The sequence below is a fragment of the Gymnoscopelus microlampas genome (assembly GCF_963454915.1).
Source record: "Gymnoscopelus microlampas genome assembly, chromosome: 4".
Taxonomy (NCBI): Eukaryota; Metazoa; Chordata; class Actinopteri; order Myctophiformes; family Myctophidae; genus Gymnoscopelus; species Gymnoscopelus microlampas.
Genome location: NC_139941.1, coordinates 60,512,790 through 60,540,231, shown reverse-complemented (window position 1 = coordinate 60,540,231; position 27,442 = coordinate 60,512,790). Strand labels below are relative to the sequence as shown.

The window sequence follows — 27,442 nt, the reverse complement described above, 5'->3', positions numbered from 1 at the left end:
ACATGTCAGATTATAACGTTTTAGGCATGAAAGATTTACCTTCGATCACTCCACTTTTGACCTTGCTGTCTGTATATATGTTTAAAAAAAACAATATCTTAAAATCCTGGGTACTACATTAACAGACCTATCCTAATTGAAATCTGTGAAGGGAAGAACCAATAGGGGAGATACAGATGCCCAAACTACAGAATGATAAGGGTTCCAAACTGTGGCACAACTTGGAATAACAGTAGAAATCTTTTCTATTTTTCTTTTTTTTCATAGTATTTGTATGTTGTTGTATGACAAAGTAATTGCAATCTCATACATAAGCAATTAGTGGTGGTGAAACAATTACAACTTAATTTTATTTTTCATGATGATGATATAGATTTTTTTTTTAAAATATATTTTGATTTGGTTTTATTTAAACTCACTTTACACGTCCGGTGTGCCTACTACCGTTTAAAACAATCTTTATATGTGTAAATCAATTATGTGTGAAGGAGAAAGTGCAAACAGGAAGGAGCAGTGGTCTTTTATAGATTTTAGTACTTGATTTCAAATTTTATATTCAGTCCCATTCATTTCCCATGATACAGTGCAAAATGAAAGATGATGGATATACTTTAAAATTCTCATTCATTGCATTTCAGCTATACTACTGCCACCTGTCGCAACAATGCAGAGTAAGTACATCCTTTATGTTCTTTACAACTGCATGCCATCAGGTTCTTCTGAAACTAACTCTAGAACAATGACCTCTACAAAAGCCACTAAACAGAGAGTAGAAATGAACCTGTGCTTATGGCTGTTTATAGATTTGATCCAGTTCTGTTTTTCTGAAATAGTAGTTCAACAGTGGGTCACTCAAGCCCTGTTCTGTAGACTAGAGAATATCATTATTTGTTACAATAAAATTGGCAATTATATATTTTTGCACAATTTCTTTCGTATACTATATATTCGGTGTACATATTGGCATTTTTTTGTAGGCCAAAGAAAAGTAATCGTAATTTTATTGTGATTAGCGGTGGGCAAGCCAATTAGCTTAATTAGGATTTTCATGAAAGTAAGATATGATTTTATTTGACTTGACCACTCGTTGCAATAATCCATTTTATCCTGATAATCTCCAATCTTTGTTTGCAGACGACGACAACTGCCCGTGTCTCTGCTCAGAGTTACCAAAGGTGGATTCCGCTGAACTTCCAGAAGCAGTGAATTGTTGTCAGATTGGCGGCAACTACCGGTACAGCTGTATTGATGGTTACGTGAAGAAGCCAGGCACCTCCGACCGCATCACGTGCATGAGGACTCGACAGTGGTCAGAGAAGCCCAGTCTCATTTGTAAACGTAAGATGTAATTCTCATGTGTGGCTGAACTGAAATGTTTTTGGTATGGGGGTAAGTCATTAATGACCTTTGAGTGAAAATTAGTGAAGTAACAGAGGCTGTTCAGTGGTTTTACATCTCTCATAATGCCTTGCATTTCTCCATTATGATGATTGACCGGAATACTGTATATTGCTGAATGAGTTTTAAGCCTGGTTTATACATATTCTTATTGTAACGCTTAACCACATTCAGCTATGGAGACAGTGAAACCATTGAATATCATTACAGTCAATGTCCTGAAGTCATCTTTATGTCGATACAGTATGTGTGAAGTACATCCTTATTCATTCAGGCAAATAATAGTTCCTGTTGTGTTCAAACAGGAAGGAGCTGTGGTCTTTTAGGAACATATTTAGTACTTGATTTCATCTTTAATATTCATCCCCATTAATTTCGCATGAGTACCATGCAAAATGATAAATGACAAATAAACGTTAACATTCTCATTTATGCATTTCAGCTACCCCAAAAACACCTCTACCTGTAACGATGCAGAGTAAATACATTCTTTCCTTGGCTTTACTCCTGTGTGTCATCGGGGTCTGAGACAAACTCCAAAACAATGACCTCTAGTTAATTTGATTCACACATGGGATATTGCTAAAGTAGGATAAAAACAAAATACAAAAAAAAAACATACAAACCCAATAATCCGACTTTTTGAGACCGTTCTGATTAGACCCTGTTGTGTATGGGTCTACCTTGCTTGAACATAACCAGTCAGGCACATATACAGTATATCGCTCTTGTCCAGATTAAACCCTTCAGCTTATAAAGTTGTAGGCATGACAGATTTACCACTTTTGACCTTGTTGTATATTAAAAGACAATACCATGAAATAAAACCCACAGTACTACATTAACAGACCTAGCCTAATTCAAATTTGCATCTCTATAAAATAACTGAAGGTGAGAACCAATAACGGAGATAAAGATGCCCAAACTAGAGAAGGATACAAGGGTTGCAAAATGTGGCACATTCTGCAATAACAATAAAAATGTTCTGATAACAGATGAAGAAGCGCCGCATGGGTCCGTAATTATGTCAAACAGAGAACAGGTGCTCTTTTGAGAGGGTTTAGTTTCAGGACAAGACTTTAAGTTCCTTTCCTGTGTAGACATCATTGGAAAGAAATAGGCAGTGAACTTAAAGAAGGTCCGAGGCAGCTCTGTTCAGTTGAAGTAAAAAATATTGTATTAATTAGTCAATAGCAAGGATTTAAAAAAAGGCAGGGTCCACTGGAAATAACATGTTCCATCTTTATTTTATTTATTTATTTACATACTATTTCCATGTTTTTGTATGACAAAGTAAAGTCATTGCAATCTCATACGTAATTCTGATTAGCGGTGGTAAACAGTTAAGCTTAATTATTATTTATTTTCATACAAACGCTATTTGACTCAACCACTTGCAACGACCCATCAACAGGTTTTGCGACCACTTGACACACCCTGTGTGCCTACTACCGTTTAAAACAATCCGTTTCTTGGTGCAAGCGTCTGACACTTTCTAGACTTCTACAAAGGCCACTAAAAAGAGAGGAGAAATGGACCTGTGCTCATGGGTGTTTATAGATTTGATCCAGTTTTGTTTTTCTGAAATAGTAGTTCAACAGTAGGTCAGCAATGCATCCATAAACAGACTCAAACCCTGTTCTGTATAGACTAGAGCAGTGGTTCTCAACCTGTGGGTCGGGACCCCCAGGGGGTCCCCACAAGATTTTGGGGGGGTCCCCAGATGACAGTGAAATAAAAATGTAAGGACTCTTAAGACCTTTTTTAATACCTAAAAATAGCAAAAAAGATTGACGGAAATAAAAGAAAAATACCATTACTGCATCAAAAGTAACAAACTATAGGCTACTATAAAAATTGTTCAAACATTGGCCAAATTGTCAAATAATATAAGAAAGGGGCAAACAAATAGAATGAGAATAGCTGATCTAGAAGCTTGTTGTGAGCGGTACACAGTATCTCTATGTGAACTGTGTCCCCAGTTCAAATATAAATACATGCCTTTCATGTTAACAAAACATTAAGCTTATTGTTGCTTATTGTTTCTGCAGGATGTTATTGATTCCTAAGAATGTTTAGTTTCTCTCATTTTCATTGTTAATCAAGCTTTTCTTTTCAATCCTTCTCTACATAAGTTACAATCTTTAATATAATATTCCTCTAGCACATGTGGCAAGGAACAGCCTAAAGCAGCTGTTGAAAAAAAAAGGTTTATGACATGTGTGATATTGCTAATTAAATTGCAATATTGTATAAATGCACTACATGATAATGACTCAAACGGTCATGCAAAGTGTGATAACATAACAAGAAAGCATATCCTGTTGGAGTAGTAACTAACTTGTTGCTTAACTAGAGATAAAGCAATGCAAGTGCTCTCTAGAATTACATAATGCTGAATAGGGCCTGTAGCACAACAAAGTAAGACATTTGTTGAAAATGTTCTCCTTTACTTGTGTGATTATTTCAGAACCTAAGCTTACAGATAACAGAGACATTCAAAATTACGACAGCAAAGAAAAGTAGGATTTTTCATGTGATTATGTGATTGGTGGAATGTCTCAAGTGAATGGCTCAATGTATTCTATTTGATACTGTGTTTGAGTCGCTGAGGTGCTCAAATAGAAGGACAAACCCGTGGCTTTGAAAAAGGGTAAAAGCATACAGTTTAGAATGTATGTTTCACATAATCATTATCTTATCTTTATTTGTGAGTATGTAATATTTGATATTTTTCATTGATCATTTAGAGTCAGCGGCTTCAATAGAGGACAAGCCATCTGCCGAGAATAAAGGTACATTTCAAACCAATTGAAACGTTATTTTATTTTTCATGCAAATAAGACTATGATGATTTGTATTATTTAATTTTATTTGGCTCGACCACTCAAACCCATCAACCGGTTTTGCGCCCACTTGATGTGTCCTGTGTGCCTACCACCGTTTAAAACAATTGTTATGTAAATCAATTATGTGTGACGGAGAAAGTGCATCCTTAAACGGTCATGCAAAGTGTGATAACATTAGTAAGAAAATATATTGGAGTAGTAACTAACTTGTTGCTTAACTAGAGATAAAACAATGCATCTCAGTGCTCTGTAGAATTACATAATGCTGGATAGGGCCTGTAGTGCGACAAAGTAAGACATTTGTTGAAAATGTTCTCCTTTACTTGTGTGATTATTTCAGAAACTAAGCTTACAGATAACAGAGACAAACTGACAGTGTTTACATGCACACCAATGTAGTAGCTATTCCAGTCATGATTTCTCTCATGTAAGCATGATATACCATTTATAGTAAACCAGATTAGGTTTACTGTTGCAGCAAATGAACTGACCATTTGTTGATTTTATGTCTTTAGAGCCTAAGGTTCCTAAGGAGCCTAAGGTTCCTAAGGAGCCTAAGGTTCCTAATGAGGGGGACCAACCAGTGGCTCCAGCAAAAGGTTTGTTTCAGCAGGATGTTTATTCTTAAAAATGTTTTTATTTTCCTTGTTAATCAGGTGTATCTGACATCATTACTTAACTGTATGCAATCAGGTTTACTCACTCGTTAATATAATATTCTAGCACCTGTGGTTTCCAAGGAAAAGTCTAAAGCAGCTTTTGAAAAGTAAAAAAGTATATGACACGTGTGATATTTAGTAAAATTGTACAAATGCACTATGCAGTAATGACACAAACTGTCAATTAGTGAGAGGACATGTAGTAATTGTTGGCTTGTTTCCTAACAATTAGCTAGTTATGATTATGCTAAAAGCCTAAATCCTACCTATTGTATATGCCATAAATGTAATCTATATTGCATATATGCTACACTGTGTTGGCAGCACAACCCTCTTACAATTGTTTATCTTTTATTGTTAATCAAGCATTTCTTTCAACATTTTCCTTTTATGCGTTGGAGTTAAACAATCATTAATGTAATACTGTAGTGTGTGGTTTCCAAGGAAAAGCCTAAATCAGCTGTTGAATAGAAAACATCTGTATGACATAAGTGTGATATTGCTAATTATAAATTGCAATATTGTAAAGTGTGATAACATTAGTAAGAAAGCATATTGGAGTAGTAACTAACTTGTTGCTTAACTAGAGATAAAGCAATGCATGTCAGTGCTCTCTAGAATGACATAATGCTGAATAGGGCCTGTAGCACGACAAAGTAAGACATTTGTTGAAAATGTTCTCCTTTACTTGTGTGATTATTTCAGAACCTAAGCTTACAGATAACAGAGACATTCAAAATTACGACAGCAAAGAAAAGTAGGATTTTCATGTGATTATGTGATTGGTGGAATTTCTCAAGTGAATGGCTCAATGTATTCTATTTGATACTGTGTTTGAGTCGCTGAGGTGCTCAAATAGAAGGACAAACCCGTGGCTTTGAAAAAGGGTAAAATCATACAGTTTAGAATGTATGTTTCACATAATCATTATCTTATCTTTATTTGTGAGTATGTAATATTTGATATTTTTCATTGATCATTTAGAGTCAGCAGCTTCAATAGAGGACAAGCCATCTGCCGAGAATAAAGGTACATTTCAAACCAATTGAAACGTTATTTTATTTTTCATGCAAATAAGACGATGATGATTTTTATTATTTAATTTTATTTGACTCGACCACTCAAACCCATCAACAGGTTTTGCGCCCACTTGATGTGCCCTGTGTGCCTACCACCGTTTAAAACAATTGTTATGTAAATCAATTATGTGTGAAGGAGAAAGTGTATCCTTAAACGGTCATGCAAAGTGTGATAACATTAGTAAGAAAGCATATTGGAGTAGTAACTAACTTGTTGCTTAACTAGAGATAAAACAATGCATCTCAGTGCTCTGTAGAATTACATAATGCTGGATAGGGCCTGTAGTGCGACAAAGTAAGACATTTGTTGAAAATGTTCTCCTTTACTTTTGTGATTATTTCAGAAACTGAGCTTACAGATAACAGAGACAAATTGACAGTGTTTACATGCACACCAATGTAGTAGTATTCCAGTCATGATTTCTCTCATGGAATAAAGAAAAACATCACATGGATGCAACTGGGACGTATCATCAGTGTTTTAGCCTGGGGTCATAGGGTGTTTCGGGTCTCGCAACATACAACATACACCCTCGCCCAGGTGACCCAGCCAGGTTTGATCAAGCCCTGACTTACGTCCCAGTAGCACCCACGGTCAGTCCTATAGGGCAAGACAGGGCAGTCCGCTTCTCCAGAAGTACTCTGCCGGAACTCGGGGAGGCTCTGGCACGTGGAGGGACTAGGCTCTGTGGGTTGTCTCCTGGCCGGGCTCCTCCTTCGTCTCACCAGGTCCAGGACCTGAGCGCTGCGCCAGATCAGGTGCACCGCCCCGATCCAAACATTTCCTTCTGGCGTGATGGTTTCTTGGGCCGATACCACTAGATTGGGCCGTCTAATGGTATTCGCTCCACTTGCGGTTCGCTGGAATGGCCCTCCTAAAGGCCTCACCGAGGGTTTTTTCGGGCTTCTTCCTCACTGAAGACACAGCCTGGGGCGCTAACCCATACTGCTCCCGGGATGCCGTCTACATTCCGGCTGTCAACAGTCTCTCCTGTGGTCACCAAACTATTCCTGGTTGTCACGTAGTCTATAAATTCCTATGAGCCACTATAAATAGAATAACTAATAAAGAAAAACATCACATGGATGCAACTGGGACGTATCATCCGTGTTGTAGCCTGGGGTCATAGGGTGTTTCGGGTCTCGCAACATACAACATACACCCTCGCCCAGGTGACCCAGCCAGGGTTGATCAAGCCCCGACTTACGTCCCAGTAGCACCCACGGTCAGTCCTATAGGGCAAGACAGGGCAGTCCGCTTCTCCGGAAGTACTCTGCCGGGACTCGGGGAGGCTCTGGCACGTGGAGGGACTAGGCTCTGTGGGTTGTCTCCTGGCCGGGCTCCTCCTTCGTCTCACCAGGTCCAGGACCTGAGCGCTGCGCCAGATCAGGTGCACCGCCCCGATCCAAACATTTCCTTCTGGCGTGATGGTTCCTTGGGCCGATACCACTAGATTGGGCCGTCTAATGGTATTAGCTCCACTTGCGGTTCGCTGAAATGGCCCTCCTAAAGGCCTCACCGCGGGTTTCTAAGCATGATATACCATTTATAGTAAACCAGATTAGGCTTACTGTTGCAGCAAATGAACTGACCATTTGTTGATTTTATGTTTTTAGAGCCTAAGGTTCCTAAGGAGCCTAAGGTTCCTAATGAGGAGGACCAACCACTGGCTCTAGCAAAAGGTTTGTTTCAGCAGGATGTTGATTCTTAAAAATGTTTTTATTTTTCCTTGTTAATCAGGTGTATCTGACATCATTACTTAACTGTATGCAATCAGGCTTACTCACTCGTCGTTAATATAATATTCTAGCACCTGTGGTTTCCAAGGAAAAGTCTAAAGCAGCTGTTGAAAAGAAGGGTAAAGTATATGACACGTGTGATATTTAGTAAAATTGTACAAATGCACTATGCAGTAATGACACAAACTGTCAACATTAGTGAGAAGACATGTAGTAATTGGCTTGTCTCCTAACAATTAGCTAGTTATGATTATGCTAAAAGCCTAAATCCTACCTATTGTATATGCCATATATGTCATCTATATTGCATATATACTACACTGTGTTGGCAACACAACCCTCTTACAATTGTTTCTCTTTTATTGTTAATCAAGCATTTCTTTCAACATTTTCCTTTTATGCGTTGGAGTTAAACAATCATTGATGTAATACTGTAGCATGTGTGGTTTCCAAGGAAAAGCCTAAAGCAGCTGTTGAAAAGAAAAAATCTTTATGACATAAGTGTGATATTGCTAATTATAAATTGCAATATTGTAAAGTGTGATAACATTAGTAAGAAAGCATATTGGAGTAGTAACTAACGTGTTGCTTAACTAGAGATAAAGCAATGCATCTCAGTGCTCTCTAGAATGACATAATGCTGAATAGGGCCTGTAGCACAACAAAGTAAGACATTTGTTGAAAATGATCTCCTTTACTTGTGTGATTATTTCAGAACCTAAGCTTACAGATAACAGAGACATTCAAAATTACGACGGCAAAGAAAAGTAGGATTTTTCATGTGATTATGTGATTGGTGGAATGTCTCAAGTGAATGGCTCAATGTATTCTATTTGATACTGTGTTTGAGTCGCTGAGGTGCTCAAAGAAGAAGGACAAACCGGTGGCTTTGAAAAAGGGTAAAAGCATACCGTTTAGAATGTATGTTTCACATAATCATTATCTTATCTTTGTTTGTGAGTATGTAATATTTGATATTTTTCATTCATCATTTAGGGCCAGAAGCTTCAATAGAGGACAAGCCATCTGCCGAGAATAAAGGTACATTTCAAACCAATTGAAACGTTATTTTATTTTTCATGCAAATAAGACAAGGATGATTTTTATTATTTAATTTTATTTGACTCGACCACTCAAACCCATCAACAGGTTTTGCGCCCACTTGATGTGTCCTGTGTGCCTACCACCGTTTAAAACAATTATTATGTAAATAAATTATGTGTGAAGGAGAAAGTGTATCCTTAAACGGTCATGCAAAGTGTGATAACATTTGTAAGAAAGCATATTGGAGTAGTAACTAACTTGTTGCTTAACTAGAGATAAAACAATGCATCTCAGTGCTCTGTAGAATTACATAATGCTGGATAGGGCCTGTAGTGTGACAAAGTAAGACATTTGTTGAAAATGTTCTCCTTTACTTTTGTGATTATTTCAGAAACTAAGCTTACAGATAACAGAGACAAATTGACAGTGTTTACATACACATGTACAGTAGTAGTATTGTAACAATCGGCCTTTACCTTGAAAGGATAACTATTAACTAAAGGAAAAACAACGAGATCGGCAGGTTTTTAACTGAAATTACTTTATATAAATTAGCCACAAATTAAACAATTGACAAATGAAATGGTAAATAAATAATACAATGCTGGCTTTAAACAAGACTTCCGTCCCTAAGTCTTTCCCTAATAAACAAAATAAATAAACAAACAGATAAACAAAACAGTACAACAAAAGTTACTTAGTCAGAGCGCTGCACGGACAGACGCCTATTCGCTTGACAAACAATAACAACAGCTCAACGTTATAGTCCGAACGGCCTCTTGTGACCGCGGCCTCGAGAGTGTCTATTATGTCCTTTAATCCAAAACGAAACGTAAACGGTCTTCCGCACCGGCGATCCAAATAATAACTTAAGTTTGTAATCCAACAGAACAGAAAGCTCAGGTTTGTCTCACCGCGGCGGCTCCGTCAGAATTCCTCCGCTCCACGGTGTTTCATCCATTCACCCAGCACCCGAATCCCCACGGCGTCGCAACGACAAAGTCCGTTGTCCGCAGGGCTCGTCCGTTGTCTGTTGTTGGCTGCAGCTTACTATTACGTCTAAACTTTTACTTAAACTTTAACACGGTAATGCTGGCGCCTAGGAGATCTCCTCTCTCTTCCTCCTGTCGCTTCTGCTACACAGGTTGTTTGTTCGATTCCCTCCCCCTGAACCGCACCCTCTATTAGTAACGTCGGGTGGCACAAATCATTCAATCACCCCCTAATCAGACCCATTACCCCTCCCGTGAAAAGGAAATGTTTATATTACTCATTGTGTCCAACATGTTACATATCACTCGTATATAATAACATGCATAAGTCGGGCAGATGTTACATATCACACGTATAAAATAACACCCAAGCAGATAAATATAATGTGCATTTGTCACAGTCCCCCCGGGAGGCATGCGTTAATCCGACAGACCTTTTCTCCGACTATGTGGCATCCGCGTGCGGTTAGGGTTAGGGTGCGGGTTTGGTTCGGGTTTAGTATTGGAAACGTCGGAGCGCTGCGCTGTCGGAGGAATGCGCTGTCGGACTAACGTACTGCACCCAGCCCACCCCCCCCCCAGCTGGAAGCTATTTCTTCAAGTCCTCCCAATGGAAGGTTGAGGTTGACCACATTAAAATGTATCCACTTTTTAACATTTTCCCATTTCACTCAGTAATTTGTAGGGCCTATCCGACTCGTTCTCTAGCTGGACCTGACCATTTCGGGGGCACTAGCTTTGACGAGTCTGTGTCAGATGCTTTTGAAAGTGGGTGCGTTCTCGCCCAGACCAAATCACCTGGTCGGAACTGATCCGCCAGTCCTTACCATATTTGGCTCGTCTAGACTGAGAGACCCCCACCCTTCGTGTAATTTCTTTGACCCTGGCCCACTTGGTGTCATAGTCAATAGTGACCAGCAGCATGGTGTTCCTCTTCTCCCCCGGGAATGGCCCTGCAGAGCCGATCCCTAGGACCTCCCCTGCCTGGTCAGCCTTAGTGGACGGTAGTAGGGCGAACGGCTTACGATTCTCCGGCCTGCCTCGCTGACAAACGTGACACCTCTGGACGTACTCCCACACCTGTCTGCGGACTGTCGGCCACCAGGCCACCTCAAGGACCCGAAGGAGAGTCTTTAGCCGACCTGGATGACCACTCGTGGCGTGGTCATGGAAATATTCCAGGACACAGTGGACCCGGCTGTTGGGCACCACCACCTGATATTTCAGTCCACCGTCTTTGGATGGTCGCCTTCGGTATAGGACTCTTTGGATTTCCTCATAGCCCACACGATCCGCTCGCTGGTTGGCCTGGTCTACTGTAGATGTTCCTGTAGAACTCTTACTCTGGGGTCTGCGCCCTGAGCCCTGGCTAGGCCTGCAAGGGTTAACCCCGACGGCCACTTCTGGATCAGACATTCCACCTCAGGTGGGACATCTCGCGCTCGGGGCCCCAGAGTGGCACCATCACCGCCCCTCGATGGTAACCCCGGCACAGCCGCAAACAGCTGCGCCGACGACAGGTCGGGCGGTGGTTGGGAGACGCTTCGTCGGTGGACCTTCTTCCAGCAGGTGCTGGGAGGCAGGCTGTGGGAGGCAATAGTGGGTGGTCCCTGAGATGCACCGGCGGGCTGAGGGCAGGTAGTACTGGTGGGACTGCTGTGAGGAGTACGTACTCCACAGAAAGTAATGTCTGGCTCAAGTGGAGTTTGGGACCTTAGGTGTGATGCACCAATTTTTTCCATCTGCGCCACTTCACTGTCCCACCTCTCATCTCTCCTCATAAAACATTCAGTCCCTTCTTTCCTGAGTCGTTCAACTGAGGTTTCGACGAGAGTCTCCATCTCCAGCATCCTGCGAGCTATGTACCCCCTTAGGCTCAATTCCCTATTTATACCACTCTCCATTGCTTCTTCAAAATCCCCCCTGACCTGCTGCACTTCATTTTGGCAGCTTTGCAACTTGTCCTTCACTGAGGCCATTTGTTGCTGCACTGTGAAATCAGGGCCCTCACTTTCCTCAAAGTCAGCTGTCACCGCTACTACCTGTTTTGCAGACCCATTACCCCTCCCGTGAATAGGAAATGTTCATATTGCTCATTGTGTCCAACATGTTACATATCACTCGTATATAATAACATGTATAAGTCGAGCAGATGTTACATATCACACGTATAAAATAACACCCATAGATCAAGCAGATAAATATAATGTGCATTTGTCACAGTATTCCAGTCATGATTTCTCTCATGTAAGCATGACATACTGTACCATTTATAGTAAACCAGATTAGGCTTACTGTTGCAGCAAATTAACTGACCATTTGTTGATTTTATGTCTTTAGAGCCTGAGGTTCCTAAGGATTCTAAGGTTCCTAAGGAGCCTAAGGTTCCTCCGGAGCCTAAGGTTCCTAATGAGGAGGACCAACCACTGGCTCCAGCAAAAGGTTTGTTTCAGCAGGATGTTGATTCTTAAAATTGTTTTTATTTTTCCTTGTTAATCAGGTGTATCTGACATCATTACTTAACTGTATGCAATCGGGTTTACTCACTCGCCGTTAATATAATATTCTAGCACCTGTGGTTTCCAAGGAAAAGTCTAAAGCAGCTGTTGAAAAGAAGGGTAAATTATATGACACATGTGATATTTAGTAAAATTGTACAAATGCACTTTGCAGTAATGACACAAACTGTCAACATTAGTGAGAAGACATGTAGTAATTGGCTTGTTTCCTAACAATTAGCTAGTTATGATTATGCTAAAAGCCTAAATCCTACCTATTGTATATGCCATATATGTCATCTATATTGCATATACTGTATACTACACTGTGTTGGCAACACAACCCTCTTACAATTGTTTCTCTTTTATTGTTAATCAAGCATTTCTTTCAACATTTTCCTTTTATGCGTTGGAGTTAAACAATCATTTATGTAATACTGTAGCATGTGTGGTTTCCAAGGAAAAGCCTAAAGCAGCTTTTGAAAAGAAAAAATCTTTATGACATAAGTGTGATATTGATAATTATAAATTGCAATATTGTAAAGTTTGATAACATTAGTACGAAAAAGGGTATAAGCATACAATTTAGAATGTATGTTTCACATAATCATTAACTTATCTTTATTTGTGAGTATGTAATATTTGATATTTTTCATTCATCATTTAGAGCCAGAAGCTTCAATAGAGGACAAGCCATCTGCCGAGAATAAAGGTACATTTCAAACCAATTGAAACGTTATTTTATTTTTCATGCAAATAAGACGATGATGATTTTTATTATTTAATTTTATTTGACTCGACAACTCAAACCCATCAACAGGTTTTGCGCCCACTTGATGTGTCCTGTGTGCCTACCACCGTTTAAAACAATTGTTATGTAAATCAATTATGTTAGAAGGAGAAAGTGTATCCTTAAACGGTCATGCAAAGTGTGATAACATTAGTAAGAAAGCATATTGGAGTAGTAACTAACTTATTGCTTAACTAGAGATAAAACAATGCATCTCAGTGCTCTGTAGAATTACATAATGCTGGATAGGGCCTGTAGTGCGACAAAGTAAGACATTTGTTGAAAATGTTCTCCTTTACTTGTGTGATTATTTCAGAAACTAAGCTTACAGATAACAGAGACAAATTGACAGTGTTTACATGCACACCAATGTAGTAGTATTCCAGTCATGATTTCTCTCATGTAAGCATGATATACCATTTATAGTAAACCAGTTTAGTAGGGGTGTGCCGATATATCGTCCCGCGATATATCGCGATACGTTTTCGCGACGATATGTATCGTTTTGGGGGAAAAAAATATCGTTTTGAAAGAAGATTTTTTTTTTTTTTTTTTTTACACCAATCAAAATAATCAGGCATGCAAACAGCCCCGAGGTGAAAAGGGTGACAACATTTTGTTTTTTTTCGGGTCAGGTGTCACACTATTGCCCTATTTGGATTCAAAACGGCTGAAAAGCTACAAGTTTGCATGTCTGAATAATGCAAAAACAGAATTATTTGTTTGCATTTCCTTTTTTTCTCCCCCATTTATTTTCATAATAAAAAAAAGTGCGTATCGTATCGTATCGAAATCGTATCGAAGTTGTGAGCCAAATATCGTATCGTATCGTTTCGTGAAATTAGTGTATCGGCACACCCCTACAGTTTAGGCTTACTGTTGCAGCAAATGAACTGACCATTTGTTGATTTAATGTCTTTAGAGCCTAAGGTTCCTAAGGAGCCTAAGGTTCCTAATGAGGAGGACCAACCACTGGCTCCAGCAAAAGGTTTGTTTCAGCAGGATGTTGATTCTTTAAAAAAAAAAAAAAATGTCCTTGTTAATCAGGTGTATATGACATCATTACTTAACTGTATGCAATCAGGTTTACTCACTCGCCGTTAATATAATATTCTAGCACCTGTGGTTTCCAAGGAAAAGTCTAAAGCAGCTGTTGAAAAGAAGGGTAAAGTATATGACACATGTGATATTTAGTAAAATTGTACAAATGCACTTTGCAGTAATGACACAAACTGTCAACATTAGTGAGAAGACATGTAGTAATTGGCTTGTTTCCTAACAATTAGCTAGTTATGATTATGCTAAAAGCCTAAATCCTACCTATTGTATATGCCATATATGTCATCTATATTGCATATATACTACACTGTGTTGGCAACACAACCCTCTTACAATTGTTTCTCTTTTATTGTTAATCAAGCATTTCTTTCAACATTTTCCTTTTATGCGTTGGAGTTAAACAATCATTTATGTAATACTGTAGCATGTGTGGTTTCCAAGGAAAAGCCTAAAGCAGCTTTTGAAAAGAAAAAATCTTTATGACATAATTGTGATATTGCTAATTATAAATTGCAATATTGTAAAGTTTGATAACATTAGTACGAAAAAGGGTATAAGCATACAATTTAGAATGTATGTTTCACATAATCATTAACTTATCTTTATTTGTGAGTATGTAATATTTGATATTTTTCATTCATCATTTAGAGCCAGAAGCTTCAATAGAGGACAAGCCATCTGCCGAGAATAAAGGTACATTTCAAACCAATTGAAACGTTATTTTATTTTTCATGCAAATAAGACGATGATGATTTTTATTATTTAATTTTATTTGACTCGACAACTCAAACCCATCAACAGGTTTTGCGCCCGCTTGATGTGCCCTGTGTGCCTACCACCGTTTAAAACAATTGTTATGTAAATCAATTATGTGAGAAGGAGAAAGTGTATCCTTAAACGGTCATGCAAAGTGTGATAACATTAGTAAGAAAGCATATTGGAGTAGTAACTAACTTGTTGCTTAACTAGAGATAAAACAATGCATCTCAGTGCTCTGTAGAATTACATAATGCTGGATAGGGCCTGTAGTGCGACAAAGTAAGACATTTGTTGAAAATGGGAGGCATGTTCTTTACGACAAATTGACAGTGTTTAAATGCACACCAATGTAGTACTATTCCAGTCATGATTTCTCTCATGTAAGCATGATATACCATTTATAGTAAACCAGTTTAGGCTTACTGTTGCAGCAAATGAACTGACCATTTGTTGATTTCATGTCTTTAGAGCTTAAGGTTCCTAAGGAGCCTAAGGTTCCTAAGGAGACTAAGGTTCCTAAGGAGCCTAAGATTCCTAATGAGGAGGACCAACCAATGGCTCCAGCAAAAGGTTTGTTTCAGCAGGATGTTGATTCTTAAAAATGTTTTTATTTTTCCTTGTTAATCAGGTGTATCTGACATCATTACTTAACTGTATGCAATCAGGTTTACTCACTCGCCGTTAATATAATATTCTAGCACCTGTGGTTTCCAAGGAAAAGTCTAAAGCAGCTGTTGAAAAGAAGGGTAAAGTATATGACACGTGTGATATTTAGTAAAATTGTACAAATGCACTTTGCAGTAATGACACAAACTGTCAACATTAGTGAGAAGACATGTAGTAATTGGCTTGTTTCCTAACAATTAGCTAGTTATGATTATGCTAAAAGCCTAAATCCTACCTATTGTATATGCCATATATGTCATCTATATTGCATATATACTACACTGTGTTGGCAACACAACCCTCTTACAATTGTTTCTCTTTTATTGTTAATCAAGCATTTCTTTCAACATTTTCCTTTTATGCGTTGGAGTTAAACAATCATTTATGTAATACTGTAGCATGTGTGGTTTCCAAGGAAAAGCCTAAAGCAGCTTTTGAAAAGAAAAGATCTTTATGACATAAGTGTGATATTGCTAATTATAAATTGCAATATTGTAAAGTTTGATAACATTAGTACGAAAAAGGGTATAAGCATACAATTTAGAATGTATGTTTCACATAATCATTAACTTATCTTTATTTGTGAGTATGTAATATTTGATATTTTTCATTCATCATTTAGAGCCAGAAGCTTCAATAGAGGACAAGCCATCTGCCGAGAATAAAGGTACATTTCAAACCAATTGAAACGTTATTTTATTTTTCATGCAAATAAGACGATGATGATTTTTATTATTTAATTTTATTTGACTCGACCACTCAAACCCATCAACAGGTTTTGCGCCCACTTGATGTGCCCTGTGTGCCTACCACCGTTTAAAACAAGTGTTATGTAAATCAATTATGTGTGAAGGAGAAAGTGCATCCTTAAACGGTCATGCAAAGTGTGATAACATTAGTAAGAAAGCATATTGGAGTAGTAACTAACTTGTTGCTTAACTAGAGATAAAACAATGCATCTCAGTGCTCTGTAGAATTACATAATGCTGGATAGGGCCTGTAGTGTGACAAAGTAAGACATTTGTTGAAAATGTTCTCCTTTACGACAAATTGACAGTGTTTAAATGCACACCAATGTAGTAGTATTCCAGTCATGATTTCTCTCATGTAAGCATGATATACCATTTATAGTAAACCAGTTTAGGCTTACTGTTGCAGCAAATGAACTGACCATTTGTTGATTTTATGTCTTTAGAGCTTAAGGTTCCTAAGGAGCCTAAGGTTCCTAACGAGCCTAAGATTCCTAATGAGGAGGACCAACCAATGGCTCCAGCAAAAGGTTTGTTTCAGCAGGATGTTGATTCTTAAAAATGTTTTTATTTTTCCTTGTTAATCAGGTGTATCTGACATCATTACTTAACTGTATGCAATCAGGTTTACTCACTCGTCGTTAATATAATATTCTAGCACCTGTGGTTTCCAAGGAAAAGTCTAAAGCAGCTGTTGAAAAGAAGGGTAAAGTATATGACACATGTGATATTTAGTAAAATTGTACATTTATGTAATACTGTAGCATGTGTGGTTTCCAAGGAAAAGCCCAAAGCAGCTGTTGAAAAGAAAAAATCTTTATGACATAAGTGTGATATTGCTAATTATAAATTGCAATATTGTAAAGTGTGATAACATTAGTACGAAAAAGGGTAAAAGCATACAATTTAGAATGTATATTTCACATAATCATTAACTTATCTTTATTTTTGAGTATGTAATATTTGATATTTTTCATTCATCATTTAGAGCCAGAAGCTTCAATAGAGGACAAGCCATCTGCCGAGAATAAAGGTACATTTCAAACCAATTGAAACGTTATTTTATTTTTCATGCAAATAAGACGATGATGATTTTTATTATTTAATTTTATTTGACTCGACCACTCAAACCCATCAACAGGTTTTGCGCCCACTTGATGTGCCCTGTGTGCCTACCACCGTTTAAAACAAGTGTTATGTAAATCAATTATGTGTGAAGGAGAAAGTGCATCCTTAAACGGTCATGCAAAGTGTGATAACATTAGTAAGAAAGCATATTGGAGTAGTAACTAACTTGTTGCTTAACTAGAGATAAAACAATGCATCTCAGTGCTCTGTAGAATTACATAATGCTGGATAGGGCCTGTAGTGCGACAAAGTAAGACATTTGTTGAAAATGTTCTCCTTTACTTGTGTGATTATTTCAGAAACTAAGCTTACAGATAACAGAGACAAATTGACAGTGTTTACATGCACACCAATGTAGTAGTATTCCAGTCATGATTTCTCTCATGTAAGCATGATATACCATTTATAGTAAACCAGATTAGGCTTACTGTTGCAGCAAATGAACTGACCATTTGTTGATTTTATGTCTTTAGAGCCTAAGGTTCCTAAGGAGCCTAAGGTTCCTAATGAGGAGGACCAACCAGTGGCTCCAGCAAAAGGTTTGTTTCAGCAGGATGTTGATTCTTAAAAATGTTTTTATTTTTACTTGTTAATCAGGTGTATCTGACATCATTACTTAACTGTATGCAATCAGGTTTACTCACTCGTTAATATAATATTCTAGCACCTGTGGTTTCCAAGGAAAAGTCTAAAGCAGCTGTTGAAAAGAAGGGTAAAGTATATGACACGTGTGATATTTAGTAAAATTGTACAAATGCACTTTGCAGTAATGACACAAACTGTCAACATTGGTGAGAAGAAATGTAGTAATTGGCTTGTTTCCTAACAATTAGCTAGTTATGATTATGCTAAAAGCCTAAATCCTACCTATTGTATATGCCATATATGTCATCTATATTATATGCTACACTGTGTTGGCAACACAACCCTCTTACAATTGTTTCTCTTTTATTGTTAATCAAGCATTTCTTTCAACATTTTCCTTTTATGTGTTGGAGTTAAACAACCATTTATGTAATACTGTAGCATGTGTGGTTTCCAAGGAAAAGCCTAAAGCAGCTGTTGAAAAGAAAACTATCTTTATGACATAAGTGTGATATTGCTAATTATAAATTGCAATATTGTAAAGCGTGATAACATTAGTAAGAAAGCATATTGGAGTAGTAACTAACTTGTTGCTTAACTAGAGATAAAGCAATGCATCTCAGTGCTCTCTAGAATGACATAATGCTGAATAGGGCCTGTAGCACGACAAAGTAAGACATTCGTTGAAAATGTTCTCCTTTACTTGTGTGATTATTTCAGAACCTAAGCTTACAGATAACAGAGACATTCAAAATTACGACAGCAAAGAAAAGTAGAATTTTTCATGTGATTATGTGATTGGTAGAATGTCTCAAGTGAATAGCTCAATGTATTCTATTTGATACTGTGTTTGAGTCGCTGAGGTGCTCAAAGAGAAGGAAAAACCTGTGGCTTTGAAAAAGGGTAAAAGCATACAGTTTAGAATGTATGTTTCACATAATCATTATCTTATCTTTATTTGTGAGTATGTAATATTTGATATTTTTCATTGATCATTTAGAGCCAGCAGCTTCAATAGAGGACAAGCCATCTGCCGAGAATAAAGGTACATTTCAAACCAATTGAAACGTTATTTTATTTGTCATGCGAATAAGACGATGATGATTTTTATTATTTAATTCTATTTGGCTCGACCACTCAAACCCATCAACAGGTTTTGCGCCCACTTGATGTGTCCTGTGTGCCTACCACCGTTTAAAACAATTGTTATGTAAATCAATTATGTGTGAAGGAGAAAGTGCATCCTTAAACGGTCATGCAAAGTGTGATAACATTAGTAAGAAAGCATATTGGAGTAGTAACTAACTTGTTGCTTAACTAGAGATAAAACAATGCATCTCAGTGCTCTGTAGAATTACATAATGCTGGATAGGGCCTGTAGTGCGACAAAGTAAGACATTTGTTGAAAATGTTCTCCTTTACTTCTGTGATTATTTCAGAAACTAAGCTTACAGATAACAGAGACAAATTGACAGTGTTTACATGCACACCAATGTAGTAGCTATTCTAGTCATGATTTCTCTCATGTAAGCATGATATACCATTTATAGTAAACCAGATTAGGCTTACTGTTGCAGCAAATGAACTCACCATTTGTTGATTTTATGTCTTTAGAGCCTAAGGTTCCTAAGGAGCCTAAGGTTCCTAATGAGGGGGACCAACCAGTGGCTCCAGCAAAAGGTTTGTTTCAGCAGGCTGTTGATTCTTAATTATTTTTTTATTTTCCTTGTTAATCAGGTCTATCTGACATCATTACTTAACTGTATGCAATCAGGTTTACTCACTCGTTAATATAATATTCTAGCACCTGTGGTTTCCAAGGAAAAGTCTAAAGCAGCTGTTGAAAAGTAAAAAAGTATATGACACTTAGTAAAATTGTACAAATGCACTATGCAGTAATGACACAAACTGTCAACATTAGTGAGAGGACATGTAGTAATTGGCTTGTTTCCTAAAAATTAGCTAGTTATGATTATGCTAAAAGCCTAAATCCTACCTATTGTATATGCCATATATGTAATCTATGTTGCATATATGCTACACTGTGTTGGCAGAACAATCCTCTTACAATTGTTTCTCTTTTATTGTTAATCAAGCATTCCTTTCAACATTTTCCTTTTATGCGTTGGAGTTAAACAATCATTAATGTAATACTGTAGCATGTGTGGTTTCCAAGGAAAAGCCTAAAGCAAATTGGCAATTATATATTTTTGCACAATTTCTTTCGTATACTATATATTCGGTGTACATATTGGCATTTTTTTGTAGGCCAAAGAAAAGTAATCGTAATTGTATTGTGATTAGCGGTGGGCAAGCCAATTAGCTTAATTAGGATTTTCATGAAAGTAAGATATGATTTTATTTGACTTGACCACTCGTTGCAATAATCCATTGTATCCTGAGAATCTCCAATCTTTGTTTGCAGACGACGACAACTGCCCGTGTCTCTGCTCAGAGTTACCAAAGGTGGATTCCGCTGAACTTCCAGAAGCAGTGAATTGTTGTCAGATTGGCGGCAACTACCAGTACAGATGTATTGATGGTTACGCGAAGAAGCCAGGCACCTCCGACCGCATCAAGTGCATGAAGATTGAGCACGGTCGACAGTGGTCAGAGAAGCCCAGTCTCATTTGTAGACGTAAGATGTAATTCTCATGTGTGGCTGAACTGAAATGTTTTTGGTATGGGGGTAATTCATTAATGACCCTTGAACCCCAAAATGAGTGAAGTAACATAGGCTGTTCAGTGGTTTTACATCTATCATAATGCCTTGCATTTCTCCATTATGATGACTAGAAGCTCGCCCCCGCTACGCGGGGGCTCGCGTCTAGCCCGCGGCCACGCCCACGTTGCGCCCGCGGCCACTTGGCAACTCATATAAGTGGCGTAGCGTCATGAGGGTCAGTGGGGCCGTGGCTCGGTCAGTGAAGACCCTGTAGTGCGGATGATATGTGGCATAGAGGGGCAGATTGTAAATCCCCAGAGGAAACATCCGTGGGCTACAGTACCATTGGTTCAGCGATGTGTGCGGTCGCCCTGCGGCCCCTCCTCCTCCACCAATGTGCAGTATTGAGAGCCCTGACGTCACAACAATTGGAGCGATGGGCACTGCACTGTGGTTGGTTAGGGTACACCTAGGGCCCAGGTAGAACCCAGTTAAAGCCTGCATGGGCAAACCCAGTTAGGACCCGCCTTGGTCCCACATAAACATGGCTAGTTGGGGCCCACCTAAGGGCCAGGTAGAAGCTACTTATAGCCTGCATGGGCATCGCAGTTGGGACTGAAGTGGATGCCGCTGACATTGCTGACATGGGGTCCATATGGTTTAGCCCACCTTGAAACCATATGGGAACTACGCTGGCATGCTGGCTGTAATGCAAACGCTGCATCATACCTGCAGTGTGTAGTTTGATGTTGTGTGTGTAGCAGATATACCTGCAGTGTGTAGATCAATGTCCATATGAAAGTCAATGCCCAGCAGTTTTTTTTTTCCCCAGCAGAGTTTCTAGTGTCTCTGTGTCTCTCTGGAAGAGGTTGCACATGAACTCTGCAGCCGCACTGAGGCGCTCCAACACAAACACTCTGACATTAAGCTGCTTCACACAACAAACATCAGCACCACGCTGCTGTTTGTCCAAAAGACACAATATCTCCTCTCCCACCGACGTCATGTGTTCATTTATCGACAGCCGTACAGACTCCTTTTGACACATTTTACCTCGTTTATCCAGCTCTCACTGACTCTCCACATCGGGCTGTTATTTTGCTGCGATCAAGTCAACGATGTGAGAGATTAGCTATCACAGACGGACGGACAGGGGGTGAAACATAGTCTTGCGCCATGCCTTTCGGCCTGGCGGAGACAATAAAAAAACGAAAGTAAAGGAAATGGCCATTTCTGCAACAGAAGTAGTCAACAAACTATACTATGAAAACATGGGCCACATTGGCAAAGAATGTAAGAAAGAGGCAATCATGTAGAAAATAGCCGATCTACAAGCTTACAAAGCCTCTCAACGTGAGGCGTTTCGAGCTTGTAGATCGGCTATTTTCACAATATTTACTTGTGGAACGGAGTCAAACAGAATGGGGGGGTCCCAGATCAAGTACGTGTATTTGGGGGGGGCGGCGTGAAAGGGTTGATAAGCACTGCTCTAATCGGAGCGAAATTATCTGAAATTACTACATGACCATAATGCAGCCTAACATGCGTTGCACGGGGCGGTCCTGCCATTACGTTAGTTACTGTAGTTGCTGTGGAGCTACATAGTTCTCCCGAAGACACACACAAACATACACCATCTACAATGGACGAACTGAGCAGCAATATTGACATTCACCACACGAACGTGCATTGTTGACAAAGTGATTGCACAGCCGCTGCAGGCATGACAACCACGTTAGCGTTAGCGACATGGCAGCTATCACAGCGCCCTGTCCGTCGTGCTGCAACTGCCTGTGATGGCTACAGCAGTAACAGCAAGCTGTCTGCGATGCCATTGTCTGGAGACTGCTCTTAGCGTGACACGACCAATGAGAGTGAGCGCTGTAGTTGTTGCTAAGATACGGTGGCGTCTCTGCCCCATAGCTTGTAGATCTCTCACACATGATTGGCGTAGGCTGCGTTGCCAGGTCTGACTTTGTGTCTAAGCAATGGTCGGCTTATTTTTGCGCGCCTTTGGGCTCGTTTGTATTGTGCGCACGGCAGCGCTTGTTTAGCGTACGTCAGCGCGACGTGGCAACGGACGTGGCAACGTGAAAGGTGATTGGCTGGTGAAAAGAAACACCCGGACGTGAATTTTGTGTTGGCGAAGTGATTTGCATAAGTATTGGAGCATAATGCGTTTGATATTAATTGTACATCCTGCAAGTACAGTGATGGGATGCGAAGCAGCTGGTGTCACAGGCAGAATATTGAGGAATTTTGGGGGAAAATGTGGAGTTAGTTGGGCCATGTGTCTGCTTGGCAATTAGTTGGGCCATGTGTCTGCTTGGCAATTGAGCACATACACTCGTGTACACTCCATGACTGTGGCCGTCAATTATGGTAGCAAGATTGACAGGAATACAATATGTTGCTGAATGGGTTTTAAGCCTGGTTTATAATACATATTCTTATTGTAACGCTTAACCACATTCAGCTATGGAGACAGTGAAACCATTGAATATCATTACAGTCAATGTCCTGAAGTCACCTTTATGTAGATACAGTGGCCCTCATTTATCAACGCGGTGCAGCCCAAATAATGGGCGTATGGCGAGATCACCGCACCTTTCGGCATTTATCAATATATCCTGACGTGGGCTTCATCCTACCGTAGGCTGAAATTTCACGTCTGGTCGAGACCAGTTGTTGACTTTGGCTGCACCCGTTTACTCCATTCTAGACCTGCGGAGCAGCATTGTCTGACTGTCTGACAGGCAACTAGACACATAATGCACTCATAAATGTATATCTACACTAATAAATAATCGCTGTGAAAATATATCATTTTATAAACTCATTTAAACAAACTGCTTTAACAGTCATTCGGTTAAGCTTGCAGATCTGCATGGCTGTATTGGCTATTTGAAAATAGCATATCTACAAGCTCACAACAGGTCGCATTGCGACCTGTTGTGAGCTTGCAAGAGCTTGCAGATCTGCTATTTTCAGCGCAGCAGCACTACTGCGAGAGAATTTTCGGGAGCCCCGACCATCTTTTCACTGACAGTGAGGTCTACAAACTTACAGTAGCTTGTCCTATGTTATGGAGTTATGTCATAGAGAGTTATGTAGGCTACACAACCTGGCTGGGTTAAGGATATAAACCTGACGCTCCAATATTAACGTGGCGGCACGGAATCTCATGTACCGCTACGCTACGGTTTACATGAAAGACAAAGTTGGGCGGGCGCGTGTGTGTGTGTGTGTGTGTGTGTGTGTGTGTGTGTGTGTGTGTGTGTGTGTGTGTGTGTGTGTGTGTGTGTGTGTGTGTGTGTGTGTGTGTGTGTGTGTGTGTGTGTGTGTGTGTGTGTGTGTGTGTGTGTGTGTGTGAGAGAGAGGCGTGTGACCGTGTGTGGCGAGGCGAGCGGGGGAAACTGTTTCTTATTGGCTTTTCATGTTTTTTTTTGGTCGTATTCTGGTTCTTCATGTCGTGAAGTCGGGCGTTTTGTGAATATTTAAGGGCGTGTTATTTAAATGACGCTCGGTTTCAGCCGTGACATTTATCAACGCTGGGACCAAGTGTACGCTCGGATCAGCTGTGTAGGATGCGTTGATAAATGTGACTTCGACGTCGGTGTACGGCCGAATATATGGAAAAATACACGCCGGTTTATACGTTGCGTTGATAAATGAGGGCCAGTTTGTGTGAAGTACATCCTTATTCATTCAGGCAAATATTAGTTAATGTTGTGTTCAAACAGGAAGGAGCTGTGGTCTTTTAGGAACATATTTAGTACTTAATTTCATCTTTAATATTCATCCCCATTAATTTCGCATGAGTACCATGCAAAATGATAAATGACAAATAAACGTTAACATTCTCATATATGCATTTCAGCTACCCCAAAACCACCTCTACCTGTAACGATGCAGAGTAAATACATTCTTTCCTTGGCTTTACTCCTGTGTGTCATCGGGGTCTGAGACAAACTCCAAAACAATGACCTCTAGTTAATTTGATTCACACATGGGATATTGCTAAAGTAGGATAAAAACAAAATACAAAAAAAAAACATACAAACCCAATAATCCGACTTTTTGAGACCGTTCTGATTAGACCCTGTTGTGTATGGGTCTACCTTGCTTGAACATAACCAGTCAGGCACATATACAGTATATCGCTCTTGTCCAGATTAAACACTTCAGCTTATAAAGTTGTAGGCATGACAGATTTACCACTTTTGACCTTGTTGTATATTAAAAGACAATACCATGAAATAAAACCCACAGTACTACATTAACAGACCTAGCCTAATTCAAATTTGCATCTCTATAAAATAACTGAAGGTGAGAACCAATAACGGAGATACAGATGCCCAAACTAGAGAAGGATACAAGGGTTGCAAACTGTGGCACATTCTGCAACAACAATAAAAATGTTCTGATAACAGATGAAGAAGCGCCGCATGGGTCCGTAATTATGTCAAACTGAGAACAGGTGCTCTTTTGAGAGAGTTTAGTTTCAGGACAAGACTTTAAGTTCCTTTCCTTTGTAGACATCAATGGAAAGAAATAGGCGGTGAACTTAAAGAAGGCAGCTCTGTTCAGTTGAATAAAAAAATATTGTATTAATTAGTCAATAGCAAGGATTTAAAAAAGGCAGGGTCCACTGGAAATAACATGTTCCATCTTTATTTTATTTATTTATTTACATACTATTTCCATGTTTTTGTATGACAAAGTAAAGTCATTGCAATCTCATGCGTAATTCTGATTAGCGGTGGTAAAACAGTTAAGCTTAATTATTATTTATTTTCATACAAATGCTATTTGACTCAACCACTTGCAACGACCCATCAACAGGTTTTGCGACCACTTGACACATCCTGTGTGCCTACTACCGTTTAAAACAATCCGTTTCTTGGTGCAAGCGTCTGACACTTTCTAGACTTCTACAAAGGCCACTAAAAAGAGAGGAGAAATGGACCTGTGCTCATGGGTGTTTATAGATTTGATCCAGTTTTGTTTTTCTGAAATAGTAGTTCAACAGTACAGTAGGTCAGCAACGCATCCATAAACAGACTCAAACCCTGTTCTGTATAGACTAGAGCAGTGGTTCTCAACCTGTGGGTCGGGACCCCCAGGGGGTCCCCACAAGATTTTGGGGGGGTCCCCAGATGACAGTGAAATAAAAATGTAAGGACTCTTAAGACCTTTTTTAATAACTAAAAAAATAGCAAAAAAAGATTGACGGAAATAAAAGAAAAATACCATTACTGCATCAAAAGTAATCAACAAACTATAGGCTACTATAAACATTGTTCAAACATTGGCCAAATTGTCAAATAATATAAGAAAGGGGCAAACAAATAGAATGAAAATAGCTGATCTAGAAGCTTGTTGTGAGCGGTACACAGTATCTCTATGTGAACTGTGTCCCCAGTTCAAATATAAATACATGCCTTTCATATTAACAAAACATTAAGCTCATTGTTGCTTATTGTTTCTGCAGGATGTTATTGATTCCTAAGAATGTTTAGTTTCTCTCATTTTCATTGTTAATCAAGCTTTTCTTTTCAATCCTTCTCTACATACAGTAAGTTACAATCTTTAATATAATATTCTTCTAGCACAAGTGGCAAGGAACAGCCTAAAGCAGCTGTTGAAAAAAAAGGTTTATGACATACTGTATGTGTGATATTGCTAATTATAAATTGCAATATTGTATAAATGCACTACATGATAATGACTCAAACGGTCATGCAAAGTGTGATAACATAACAAGAAAGCATGCAAACATATCTGTTGGAAACATATCTGTTGGAGTAGTAACTAACTTGTTGCTTAACTAGAGATAAAGCAATGCATGTCATTGCTCTCTAGAATGACATAATGCTGAATAGGGCCTGTATCACGACAAAGTAAGACATTTGTTGAAAATGTTCTCCTTTACTTGTGTGATTATTTCAGAACCTAAGCTTACAGATAACAGAGACATTCAAAATTACGACCGCAAAGAAAAGTAGGATTTTTCATGTGATTATGTGATTGGTGGAATGTCTCAAGTGAATGGCTCAATGTATTCTATTTGATACTGTGTTTGAGTCGCTGAGGTGCTCAAATAGAAGGACAAACCCGTGGCTTTGAAAAAGGGTAAAAGCATACAGTTTAGAATGTATGTTTCACATAATCATTATCTTATCTTTATTTGTGAGTATGTAATATTTGATATTTTTCATTGATCATTTAGAGTCAGCAGCTTCAATAGAGGACAAGCCATCTGCCGAGAATAAAGGTACATTTCAAACCAATTGAAAAGTTATTTTATTTTTCATGCAAATAAGACGATGATGATTTCTATTATTTAATTTTACTTGCCCACTTGATGTGTCCTGTGTGCCTACCACCGTTTAAAACAATTGTTATGTAAATCAATTATGTGTGAAGGAGAAAGTGCATCCTTAAACGGTCATGCAAAGTGTGATAAAATTAGTAAGAAAGCATATTGGAGTAGTAACTAACTTGTTGCTTAACTAGAGATAAAACAATGCATCTCAGTGCTCTGTAGAATTACATAATGCTGGATAGGTCCTGTAGTGCGACAAAGTAAGACATTTGTTGAAAATGTTCTCCTTTACTTTTGTGATTATTTCAGAAACTAAGCTTACAGATAACAGAGACAAATTGACAGTGTTTACATGCACACCAATGTAGTAGTATTCCAGTCATGATTTCTCTCATGTAAGCATGATATACCATTTATAGTAAACCAGATTAGGTTTACTGTTGCAGCAAATGAA

The 27,442-nt window shown here is 38.9% G+C and overlaps 1 protein-coding gene across 6 annotated transcripts in view; it reads left to right on the top strand.

The window, feature by feature from the left end:
• LOC311044329 (uncharacterized protein) overlaps positions 1-27,442 on the top strand; it is a 35,748-nt gene that overhangs the window by 6,131 nt on the left and 2,175 nt on the right. For 2 of the 6 annotated variants that reach the window (XM_084055823.1, XM_084055821.1), the window contains exons 2-25: positions 639-671; positions 1,135-1,338; positions 4,149-4,193; positions 4,763-4,846; positions 5,891-5,935; positions 7,603-7,668; positions 8,722-8,766; positions 12,102-12,203; positions 12,927-12,971; positions 13,972-14,037; positions 14,167-14,214; positions 14,757-14,801; positions 15,336-15,437; positions 15,566-15,613; positions 16,156-16,200; positions 16,729-16,812; positions 16,941-16,988; positions 17,271-17,315; positions 17,884-17,949; positions 18,075-18,122; positions 18,996-19,040; positions 19,610-19,675; positions 20,421-20,633; positions 26,893-26,937. In XM_084055823.1, coding sequence (XP_083911949.1) covers positions 665-671; positions 1,135-1,338; positions 4,149-4,193; positions 4,763-4,846; positions 5,891-5,935; positions 7,603-7,668; positions 8,722-8,766; positions 12,102-12,203; positions 12,927-12,971; positions 13,972-14,037; positions 14,167-14,214; positions 14,757-14,801; positions 15,336-15,437; positions 15,566-15,613; positions 16,156-16,200; positions 16,729-16,812; positions 16,941-16,988; positions 17,271-17,315; positions 17,884-17,949; positions 18,075-18,122; positions 18,996-19,040; positions 19,610-19,675; positions 20,421-20,633; positions 26,893-26,937 — 1,657 coding nt within the window. In that variant the 5' untranslated portion in view covers positions 639-664. The remainder of the gene's footprint in view (positions 1-638; positions 672-1,134; positions 1,339-4,148; positions 4,194-4,762; positions 4,847-5,890; positions 5,936-7,602; positions 7,669-8,721; positions 8,767-12,101; positions 12,204-12,926; positions 12,972-13,971; positions 14,038-14,166; positions 14,215-14,756; positions 14,802-15,335; positions 15,438-15,565; positions 15,614-16,155; positions 16,201-16,728; positions 16,813-16,940; positions 16,989-17,270; positions 17,316-17,883; positions 17,950-18,074; positions 18,123-18,995; positions 19,041-19,609; positions 19,676-20,420; positions 20,634-26,892; positions 26,938-27,442) is intronic. The other 4 variants (XM_084055822.1, XM_084055824.1, XM_084055825.1 and 1 more) reach the window with 4 other exon arrangements.